General features: G+C 44.5%; 1 protein-coding gene across 2 annotated transcripts in view; it reads right to left on the bottom strand.

Annotated features, from left to right (window-relative positions):
* Acmsd (aminocarboxymuconate semialdehyde decarboxylase) overlaps nucleotides 1-12,158 on the bottom strand; it is a 32,927-nt gene that overhangs the window by 14,986 nt on the left and 5,783 nt on the right. Inside the window, exons 2-6 of one of the 2 annotated variants that reach the window (XM_050161453.1) lie at nucleotides 10,509-10,553; nucleotides 8,944-9,040; nucleotides 6,416-6,465; nucleotides 4,567-4,803; nucleotides 114-207 (exon numbers count right to left, since the gene is read on the bottom strand). In XM_050161453.1, the coding sequence (XP_050017410.1) occupies nucleotides 114-207; nucleotides 4,567-4,803; nucleotides 6,416-6,465; nucleotides 8,944-9,040; nucleotides 10,509-10,553 (523 nt within the window). The remainder of the gene's footprint in view (nucleotides 1-113; nucleotides 208-4,566; nucleotides 4,804-6,415; nucleotides 6,466-8,943; nucleotides 9,041-10,508; nucleotides 10,554-12,158) is intronic. The other variant, XM_050161454.1, reaches the window with a different exon arrangement.

Here is a 12,158-nt window from a genome sequence, read left to right on the forward strand (position 1 = left end):
CTATGGGTAGTTGCTATTACTTTCAACCTAATCCCACTTTCTTCAGAGTTCCAAGAATAACTGGAAAAACCCAAGAGTTGGTGCTGTATTCCCAACCCCAGTCCAGCACAAACCTACGAGCCAAGGCAGCCAGTATTTGGCCATTCGTCCATCCATCTGCATATCCCAGGGATGCACGAACAGAGAACAGTTCAGCCTTTCGGCCGCCTTCAACAGAGCAGTAAGACACAGGTTATTTGGGGACGTCACCTTTTTATATCTGATTCTATATTGATCTGAGTAAATAAGCTCAAATACTTTTGAAGTTCCTTCTTGATCTAGATAAAAGAGTTCCTTGATCAATTATTACTACTTGGAAAAATAAAAAGAACTCTCAGAATTAACCATAGGTTGATGAATTTATCATATTGCTTGGTAAAAGAAATTACAGAAAACATCCACCACTCAATGGTGTGTTTTTGTATGAGACAGGGTCTCTCACTAGCCTAAAATTCACTGATTTGTCTAAGTTGAGTGGCCAGTGAGCACCAGGCATCCAGCTGTCTCTGTTTCCCCAGTTATGGGTTTATGAGCTCATACCAACATGCCCAGCTTTTTCACACGGATTTTGGAGACTGAATTCAAGGTCTTGTATTCCCAAGGTCTTGTATTCCCACTTTATTGACTGAAAATCTCTCAAGCCCCCACTCAAATATTTTGATAAAGAGCAATGCATAAGGTCTAATTCCATACTTCAAATGCAGGGGATTCCCGCCCCCCCCCCCACCACTGGTGCCTGCACAGTTCACCCTTTCAGGATGACTAGGATGGTATCCTTGGAATCAGGGCAGGAGGGCTCCCTCCTTCTCTTCCCTTAGAAAGCTGGAGCTACAGAAAGTGAGGAAACATGAGCCAAGCATGGTCGCATACACCTATCAGTGCCAGTTCAAAGCCGGCCTGAGCTACATAGTTCCGGAATTCCAGGTCAACGAGGAGTACACAGAAAGATCCCCATATCAGATAGATAGATAGATAGATAGATAGATAGATAGATAGACAGATAGATAAAATAAAGTAATTCAGGAAAATAATGAGTCAGGAGTTAGGATCCACAGCTAGAATGAAGCATAGTAGAGAACACAAAACCTCATTCTCTCAAGATGGCAACTAATATCCCAGAGAGCTTAATACCAACGCTACTATAAGATTTTACAACTATTAGTCTGAAGTCACAGCTCAGGCAGTAAGATGCTGGCTGTGCAAGCATGAGGACCAGAGTTCAGATCCCCAGAACCCAGGTCAAAGCTGGGCATAGCAGCATGTATTTGTAACTCCAGTGTTGGGGGCTAGAGACAGGAGCATCTCTGGTGCCCATCGGCCAACCGGTTTAGTGGAGTCAGCAAGCTCTAAGTTCAGTGAGATGTTCTGTCTTCAAAAACAAGGTGAAAGGGCTGGTGAGACAGCTCAGCCACTGGGGCTTCTCTTCCAGAGGACCAGCATTTGGTTTCCAGCACCCTTGTGATGACTCACAGTGGTCTGTAACTCCAGTCCCAGGAGATCTGAAGCCCTTGTCTGGCCTTTGAGGATACTGCACACATGTGGTACACAGACATACATGCAGGCAAAACACCCAAATACATAAAATAAAATTTAGAAATACAGTGAAGAGCAACTGAGGAAGACATTGGACGTCAACATCTGGCCTACACACACACACACACACACACACACACACGAATTTTACAACTACTAACTCATTAAACATTTATGAGACAAGCACTCTGTGTGCTATTCCTGTTCAGAGACATGTACTCATGCCTGCCTTGTTTTACCGAAAAGGGAGAACTCTTGTAACTTAGGTCACGGTGTCCAATGAGTGGTAGAATCAGGCAGTCAGGTGCTAATATTCTGCCTGCCTCATAGCAGCAATGAAATCATTTTGTACCTGAGTGTGTGTTGCTAGGTTTATTCACGTAGAAGAGCGGTCTCTGGGAAGGGGGGAGGGGGACTGGGATGCTACAGAGTGCAGGGACTACCTTGAAATGACAGCACTAACTTGGCTGTCAGTTCTTCCCATTTGTTTGAGCATGTTACTGACGCAAGCTAGAGAGGAGCTAAGCAGGCCAGCCTCGCTAACCAAACAAATAGATGGTCAGACCAGGGACACTGCCGGTCAACTGGAGTCAGGACAGACTCCTAAATCCCGCAGAAACTGGCATGCTCCCAAACAAGCTCATTGGGGGTGACAGATGGCTTGAGCTCGCCACTCAAATGGAAATGTCTGTGTGCACCCCAGTGGCTGCTATTGCTTTCTGAGCCCCCAGGAATTTATAAATCCAGTTCCGATGAGTGCTGAAAATGACTTGCAGCTGAAGACTCTCTCACACTGTGCTGAGGCAACTTGGATGCATGAGTGAATAAATCCTTGTTCAAAGCTCATTGAAATTTCCAGAAAACATTCTCTGCATCAGCTGGGCCTCTGCTGCTAATTCGTTCAGAGAGTTCAGGACTGAGAAGAATATTAAATCTTTAAAGGCAGTTTCATAGGCAGTTCCCCACATAGTGGACAATCACCTCAGCACAAACATGGAAATTTTTTTGCACATAATTCGAGCTCCATAAATATTAAATGAATAAGTGACAGCCAGTAGAATGGCTGGTGAGCGTGCAAACAGCAACTCAGATCAGGATTAAGGATTTTTGCATTATGGTGGAAGTACCTCATACCTTTATAGTTATGAGAGGAAATGAGACTCGTTAAAAAATGCAATTGAGTGATGAATCATGGCCCTTTAAGTCCTGGTACCCAGGGTGGCTGGTTCAGGATGTGGGTGAGGAAGAGTGTTGGACAGGATGGTGGGATGTGAAACTGGGTACTTCAGAACTAGATAGGAGCATTTTGAAAACACATCTTAATGTTCTAATATTTTAAATATAGAGATTATAAACAACACAATGAACACTCATGTACCCACCATTTGCTTTTATCAAATGCTAACATTTTCACGGCACTCATCTATATATGTAAAACCTCCATCTACCTATATATGTATCTATCATCTATCTATCACCTATGTATAACTTACCTATGTATCATCCACCCATTTATTGATATATCTATCTATGTTTTCCCCTTATCCCCCCTTTATGTCCTTCTTTTTCATTTATCTATCTATATTTATTTTGAGGGTTTTGAGACAGGATCTTGTTCTGTATCCCAGGCTTGCCTGAAGCTCACTATGTAGCACAGGGTAGCCTCAAATTCCTGCTCTTCCTGCCTGAGACTCCTGAATGATGGGATTACAGGCTGCACCTCCATGCTCAGTTTCAGTATTATTATTATTTTTTAATGTACTGACAAAATACACTTTTGGTTTCTTAAGTTTCTTTGTTTGGTTTTGGTTTTTAGTTCTTGCTTTTTCAAGACAGAATTTGTGTGTGTAGTGCTGGCTGTCCTGGAACTTGCTTTGAAAACCAGGCTGGCCTCGAACTCAGAGTTCTGCCTGCCTTTGTCTGAGAGCTGGTATTAAAGACATGAACCACCATGCCCGGCTTCTTCCTAACATTCTTAATTGAGGATTGATGAATTAAATATGAACATGCCAATACACTGGAAAATTCTGCAGTTTTAAAAAAGCCATTCATTAAAATAATCCTCACTGGGCTGGGGGATGATACAATGGGAAAAATGTTGTCATGCTGGTGTGAGGACTAGAGTCTATATTCTCAAAATCCACAGAAAAGTCAGGTGGCTCCCCTGCAAGTCTAGCACTAGGGAGGTGGAGACAAGGGATACTTGGGGTAAGCAGGCTAGACTAGTTGAAGTAGGCAAATGGCAAGAGACCCTGCTTCAGTAAGGTGGAGAGCCATCTAGGAAGATGCCCGATGATATGCACCACATGTATGTCCACTCACACATGCAAACATGAATATAAACATGTATCCATATTCACACATGTGTGTGAGCTAGCACATACACATGCACACAGATAATGTTTATTTAGTTTGTAAAATTTCAAATAGGATATGAGATCCCTTGTGTAAAAGAATTACAATTTTGTTAAAATATAGATATGCAAAGTTTTAAATGAGATAACTAACAGTGGTTATTGTCTGGGTGAAATGATTGGTGTGTTTGTCATCCTTTTTATACATTTTTGTATTTCCACAGACTCTTCAAAATTATTTTGAAATATTAATATTAATATACTAATAATGATTCACAAATTGTTTAAAAAATTATTTTTTCTATAGCAAAAAAAAGTGTGTGTGTGTCTGTGTTTGACCATGTAAAGCACTAGCAATGAGGGTGACATTCGTGCTTCCATGGACAACGGAAAGGAGTGCCAGTGTGGTACAGGAAGGGCAGACATGGGAAGTGTCCCATCTTCTCCTGCTGTAGAGTGACTCACTCTTTTGGTAGGATTTCTGGTAGGTTTCTACATCTTCTACCTACATCTAAAGTCGCTGGCCTCCTGTGTCCTGTCCCTTTCCCCTGGCAGGAGGGTCCTCCACCAGCTTGGTGTCCGCCGGCCCACGGCTGTGCTGCTGCGTGTTGGCTGAGCAAAAGCGGCAGGCAGTACTCACCGTGTAGACAGGGAAGAGTTCCGGGTCGTTCAAGTCCCACATGTTGATGTGGGAGCCAATCTGGACTCCAGGAAATCCTAGCTCCCTCACGCAACGCTCCATCTCCTCGACGGCCAGATCCGGGGCTTGCATAGGCAGCGTGCCCAAACCCACAAACCTTCGAGGGTATCTGGCAATGGTAGCAGCTAGGTCATTGTTTAAAAACTGGCACAGCTCCAAAGTATCCTTAGGTTTGGCCTGGTGGAAACAGGAAAGGTTCCATGCCAGTCAAAATAAAATCCATGCAGATTTTATTAGACGTTCATTCTGAACAACTTTGGCTCTTCGCTGAAAACGTCCACCCGTCTTAATGATTTTATGCCTTAGGAAGAAGAGGCGCAGACTGAGAAAGGTACTGGCCTCAGGAGACCCAATCTCTGTGGAAGCAAAGAGAACTTTCAGGATGCTGCTGGTTAATCAGAAGAAATGGAGGCCAGAAGCTGGGGTTGAGCCTGCTGGGCAGCTGCTGAGTTCTCCAGCTTAGACGTGGAACCATGATGGGCCACCACCGGAGCTTCCCAGAAGCTGCCATCAGGGCATCTGTCTTGGCTCCTTGAAGGATACCAAGCCTGCTTCCACACGGATCCTGTCCTCATCTGTCCTCCTCCCCACCCTTCCTGTGGGCTCTGACACTGACACCATAGACTTGATTTCCCCTCCCCCAGCTAGCTCCCTTTCACTAGGTTCAGTGGTTCCCCCATTTCCAGCTTCTACAGTACTAGGGTTACAGGCTCAAAGGAGGTCAAGCCTAGCTTTTTAGAGGGGGTTCTGAGATCAGAACTCAGGTCCTCAAGCTAGAGCAGCCACCATCCTACACACTGAGCCGTTTCTCCAGCTCCCACCCACTTCTTTACGTGGGTTCTGGGGATTGAACTCAGGTATTGGTGCCTGCAAAACAAACACTTTATCTCTCCAAACCAACCCTGAGGTTTCAAGACGTCGTATTTTACACTGTGATCTAATCAGAAGTGTGGAGACCGGAGTCACGCCTGCTGGATATGTGAAGACAGGTGGGAAAGAATGGGGAACCGGTGGTGTTTGCATTGCTCCTAAATCACATCACACGTTAACCACAACAACTACCAGGTTAGTGAGTTCTCAGCTCTGTATCAAAAGTTCCCTCCGTGGTCTCAAAAGCAATTCTGAAACTCTCAGTGCTTGAGGACTGTTGACTTGTGGAAAGGGGTCTAGGACTCCCCTTTTGTACAGTTTATCAGGAGGTATAACATAGTTGGTCATTATTATCCTATCTCAAAATTTTTACCTCAGAGTGCACTGGCTTATCAGCAATCCAGCAAGGCACAGCAAGGGTTAATCTAGACAGGCACGCTCTGGTGGGGACTCAGTCTACCGCTGAACTGTGTGTGAATCTAGATTGGGTCTGAGATCCACATACTGGCTACTGTCCTGAAGCAAGAATAAGAAGGCAGTCTGGGGAGAACATGCTACTGACCTATAAAGGAACCTCTGGAATGGGAATGTGGCTTAGAGTGCCTGCCTAGCATGTAAGAAGCCTGGGTTCCAGTCCCAGCACTGTATAAACTGGACATGGTGAAACCTACCTGGATCCTAGTACTCAGGAGACAGACAGGAGGATCAGAAGTTCAAGGTTATCCTCGGCTACAAAGCAAGGCTAAAGACTTCCTAGGCTATAGGAGAGTCTATCTCAAAAACAAACAATGAAACAAAAAAATAAATAAACAGGAGACAGGCTTGATGGGGCCAATTTCTAGGTTTAAGCTGTCTGTCACCTTTTGAGCTGGACATGGGCCTTCATCCCCAGGAGGATGATTTGAGGTTTCACACTCACCCAGTAGCTAAACATGACAGGAACCGTGGAAAGAGCTTGCACCGTCACTCCTGGAACACAGGGACAGACCTGTGAGGAGAAGAGCTTTTCCCAGGGCAAGGAGGCTGGCAGCTCCCACCCGACCTGCCGGCTCTCCTCACTGCTCCTCCCTCGCGCATGCTCTCTCTCCCCTACCCTCAGTGCTACAGAGGGGCGAAGGTTGGACATAGGATGACCTGACCCTACTTGCCCAGGATTTCTTCTACACTCCTTGTGACAAAACTTTCTTTAGGTAAGGTATTTCTCCACCATTTAAAGAAAAATAGCATGTGTTAATCATGCATGTAATGGATTTCATCACGACACTTTTAGACATGTATGTAACGTGTGTTGGTCATAGTCACCCTGTTATCCCTCTCCCTGGTCCCTTTCCACGCCTGTTCATCCCTTTTCTTTCATTTTCGCAGCTAGCTTTTCTTCTACTTTCTTGTCACTTTCCCCCATCTTTTTTCATGGTCTCCATTTTTTTTCTAGAGCTTTCCACTGTAAGTCATGCATGACAAGTGCCCTTAATTCAGCTCCTAAATTAGCCTGGATAAAATTTCCTGCAGTCCCCAGAGTTTGGTTCCAGAGTCTACAATCCAGGAATCTGAAAATCTGTGATAGGAAGAGAGCCCACCTCCGGGGGTCATTGTAGGAACTAAACGAGTTAATTTGTGTCAGGTGCTTAGAATGGTGTGTGGGGGCAAAGACAATGCCCATTGAAAGTGAGTTGGGACTGTTGCCTCGAGGAGAGCAACTGAGATAAACATACAAAATAATAAGAACAAAAAACAAAGGAGACGACACAGTGCACTTCTGTTGCAATCATAAGCGGCAATTTCTGACTCCTGGGAACCAAGTCTGAGTGTCACTGTTTTCCTCTCGAGATGGTGGGCCCTTGTTCTCTTTTCACATTTCAGGGAAAGGTTGTTCTTTGCCAGAGATGCAGGAAACACGGCTTCTCCAAGCCACACCCCTACACAACCCCTGTGTGTGCTGGTGCTGACTCAAGGCTATGCAGGTGTCCTGCAGAGCAGCCTACAGGGTTGCTGCCAGCTTTCTGCACAGCTGGATTTCAAAGTTAGTTGGATATGCATTTCAACAGTGATTATCAGACAGCCCTGGACAGAAGTGCATGCCACCCTATTCCAAACTTCCAGAAAGCCCTATTCATTTGGTGCTGCCAGGGTGACTCCTTTTTTTGTGGACTGTGAAATAAAACACAATTCTACTTGGGCCCGGGGGTGCAAGTCTGCTATTATAGTGCTTCCAGAAGAGGACACAGGAGGAAGAAGACTTCAAGGCCACCTTGAACAAGAGTTCAAGGCCAGCGTGGGCTATACATGAGACCCTGTCTCAAAAATCTGAAGAAAGTGATGGGCCTGCATCAGACTGGTTCTATCAACAGTCAGTTACAGATCGACTCCTTGCAGCAGGGCTCACTGGGTTATGCCCACCTTGTTGAACTACTGGATGTACTGATGGATTCTGGGGGATGGGTAGTTACTATCTTCAGTTGAGTAGCTCATAGTTAGCCCACCAGACTCCAGGTTAGCCTGTGGTCACACAGAGGGTTCTGGTTAAAATTCAGTGGATTACGCTGGATGGTGGTGGCATACACCTTTAATTCCAGCACTTGGGAGGCAGAGGCAGGATAGTCTCTGTGAGTTCAAGGCCAGCCTGGTCTATAGAGTGAGTGTGATGACAGGCTCCAAAGCTACACAGAGAAACCCTGTCTCGAAAAACCAAAAATACATAAATAAATAAATAAATAAATCAGTGGATCACAAACAAAGCAAAAGAGCATAAAAGAGACTTGTAGGGAGGAAGGGAGTTGACAGAAGAAGACAAAGAAAGCATGTGCGAGCATGCATGCGTGTGTGTGTGTGCATGTGTGCGTGTGTATGCGTATGTGTGCGTGAATGAACCATTTGTGCCACAACATGCATGTGGAGATCACAGGATAACCTTCTGTATCAGTTCTCACCTTTCCCTTTGTTCATGGCTCCTGGCTGTCTATGAGATTCTGTCTCGGTTACCATCTTACCCAGGAGCACAGGGGTTGTAGTGTACCAGGCTAGCTGGCCTGTGAGCTGCTGGGGTTCTCCTGTCCCTGCCTTCCATCTCACTACAGGAATGCTGAGATCATAGCCACCTCCACGACTATATCTGGCTTTACGTGGCTTCTGAAGATCTGAACTCAGACCCACACAGTTGTGTGGGAAGCGCTTTCCCCACTGAACCACTTTCTGGACCTATTTTAAGGAATAAAATGCACTATTATCATTTTGATAGTATACCATCTTGTCTTTAAACTAATAAAACTTTCAAACTCATGCTCTAGAAGCATGGACTTGCAATGACCCCTTTCCCTCTAATGAAGCTGTAACAGGGAAACAGGAAACAAAGTCACCATTCCATAAATCATATCACGTGATCATCAACTTTAAGGTAGGTGCTCCTTTACAACAGGTGGAAACATTGAGAGCATTTCACATCGTACGTGCCTTTCTGGTCCATTTCTCTGATACGAACTTCGGGGTCCCAGCAGTTCTGTTGGACCACTCTGAAGACCTTCCCGTCTTTCATCATCTTTGCTTCTCCCTGAGCCAGAAAAACCACATCAGCAAAGGCAACCGGCTTGGATAAATCCTGTGTTCTTGAGTGTGACCGACCATTCAGGCGGCAAACGTCCATGTGACTATGTGTAGAGGTCAGATTCAGGCATCCTTTTTCTGGGGGCTGTCCATCTTGCCTTCCTTCCTTCCTTCCTTCCTTCCTTCCTTCCTTCCTTCCTTCCTTCCTTCCTTCCTTCCTTCCTTCCTTCCTTCCTTCCTTCCTTCCTTCTCATTTTTTGAAACTCACTGGCCTGGAACTCACAAAGTAGGCTAGACTGGCCAATCAGAGAGCCCCACGGACCCACTTGTCTTTATCTTCATAGTGCTGGGATTACAAACACATATTACCATGTCTTTTTTTTTTTTTTAAACATGGGTACTGCGGAATCGAACTCAGCTGCTAATGCTTGCAGCACAAGGCCTTTATCGGTGGAACCATCTTCCCAACCTGGATTAGTCTTTTTGTGAATGGTTTGGAACATGTTTCATTTCCATATAGTTTGAGGGATTTTTCCTTTCATCAGCACGGAGATAAAAATTCAATTACTTGGGGCTGGAGAGATGGCTCAGTGGTTAAGAGCATTGTCTGTTCTTCCAAAGGTCCTGAGTTCAATTCCCAGCAACCACATGGTGGCTCACAACCATCTGTAAAGAGGTCTGGTGCCCTCTTCTGGCCTGCAGACACGCACACAGACAGAATATTGTATACATAATAAATAAATAAAAAAATTCAATTACTTAATGGGGCTCAGCTTTTCTCTCTCCTGCCTTTCATGTTTGGTATTGAAGGGTTGTGCTGTGTAGGTGTCGGCAGCTGAACACAGACAGGCCCTTTCTACCTATGTGACAGAGGATGGCTGATCCATCATTTGGTGATCTGAGCTATTGGCTGTGAAACCCAGGAGGGCGATCTGTGTCTAGAAGATGTCATACCTGTGACACAATAGGCCTGGAAAAGACCTTTGGGATAGACCATAGCATGTTTCTCTAGGGAAGCAATATCTGGGCAGTGAAGGTAAGGGGGTTTTGTAACAGCGCAGGGCCAGCTGATTCGACATCTTCATCATCTAATTTCTCCTAACCAATCCACGAATTTTTTCAGTTCTAATATAGGAAGAACCCGTAGAGGGGGTCAAGCCACTTTCTTGGTTCTGCTCAAGAAATGCTAAAATTAGTTCCAAGGCAAATTTAACAAAATTAAAAAAGATTAATAAGAGTTTTTTGTAGAGGTGTTTCAATTCTAGTTTTTATTTCATAGGTGTTGCTGCTTGAAGTCACTCCTATTTTTCCTACTATTTCTGGGAAACTTAGGGGCTACTTCCTAGCCTACTACAAGATGAATGCAAGGGGAAAGAGTTGAGTTTCATGGATGCTCAGCCTACAACGCGCTAAGCCAGACATACCATCATTGTATGTGCTGTATGTGCGGTAGGTATGTGCGGAGAGAAACTCACCTTGCCTTGCTGCTGGAGCTGCACCCAGCCTCCATAGCCGAACTTCTGCAGCAAGGAGAAGCATGGTTAGACTTAGTCAGTAAAGGAGATGGGCCTGCAGCCAAGGTGTACCCTCCAGGCACAGGTTTCCAAACTCTGTCCCATCAAACACCATCTTTCTGTCTATTCCCTCCTCCATACCTGCTCAATATTTTCATTAAATAAATTTACCTTTAAACTGATAAATTTATAGAGAAAGAAAATCTCCTGTGTCTGGGCTGGGGATGCAGCCCAGCTGGTAGGATGTTTGCCTAGCGTGTGAGAAGCCCTGGGTTCCACCCTCAGCACCAAATAAATTGGGCATGGTGGCTCACATCTCTAATCACTCAGGAGGTGGAGGTTGGACAATCTAGAGGTCAAGGTCATTCCTGATAGGGAGTTTGAGACCAGATTGGGCTACAGGAGTCACTGTCTTAAAAAAAAAAACTGTAAGAGAGATAGAGGAAGAGCTAATTTTATTGTCGTTTGTGAGTTTTTCCTTGAACTTCTGCCTGAATCCGTCATCCTGTCTCAGTCTCTTGAGTACTTGGGATTAAGTATGTGCTACCTTGCCTGACTTTTAAGTGATATTTTAACTTCTTGGGGACTTCATACCTTTATCACATGCTCAATAGAACTCCTGAAGAAGGGCTACTCAGAGAAAGCCTGTCTCAGAAAGAAAGGAAGGAAGGAAAGAAAGAAAGAAGAAAAGAAGGAAGGAAGGAAGAAAGAAAGAAAAAACAAAAAGGAAAGAAATTCTGACCCTGACCCTACCTCTGTTTGAAATCACCATGGCAAGTAAAAACAAAAGATCTGTCAAAACTAGTTCTTTATAACCACTAGTTAATCATCACCCCAGATGTGTTGACTCTGCTCTTTTCATCATTGCACAAGGTAGTGGAGGCTGTGGGGGTATGCCTATTAATATTTAAGAAGAAAAGGCAGGTTTGAAAAGAGATAGTATTTCTTCCAAAGATACTTAAGATCCCCAAACAAAATATCACTGACTTATTCTTTTCATGAGTCTGTTGGAAAGTTTGGAGAAACTGTGAGAAAAGATCAGAAATAGGCATTTTAAAATATTATCCCTACTAAGAAACAATTGAAGTCAAAGGGCATTCTGCTAGTTAATCCCACTCTAACACCTATTCTAGATGGCTAAGGACATGGGTAGTAGGTAGAGAGCTTGCCTAGCATTCACAAAGACCTGGGTTCCATCCCAGCACTGCATAAACCAGGTATAGTGGTATAAACCCATGGTCCCAGAACTCTGGAGGTAGAGGCAGGAGATCCAAGAGTTCAAAGTTATCCTCAGCTACATAGCAAGTTCGAGACCAGCCTAGGATATATGAGATACTGTCTCAAAAGACAAAACAAAAATAAGTCCAACTTGTTCTACTATGATAATAAAGGCAAGAAATAAGGGAATAAGAGAAAGACTCTAGCCTCACATAGATATGTCTCCCTTTAACTCATTCCCATCCTTCAGGGAATTATGGCCACTGGAGTGTCATTATCCCAACACTGGCTAACCATCACCCCCACAGAAATGTCTACTGTATTAAAGATCTGGTTGCTTGACCTGTGGATTGTAGTCCCATGATGAATCTCCCTCTGTGGGTTTATATGAAT

The sequence above is a fragment of the Alexandromys fortis genome, unplaced genomic scaffold (genome assembly GCF_014885135.2).
Source record: "Alexandromys fortis isolate MF-2015 unplaced genomic scaffold, M_Fortis_MF-2015_v1.1 scaffold_109, whole genome shotgun sequence".
Classification (NCBI taxonomy): domain Eukaryota; kingdom Metazoa; phylum Chordata; class Mammalia; order Rodentia; family Cricetidae; genus Alexandromys; species Alexandromys fortis.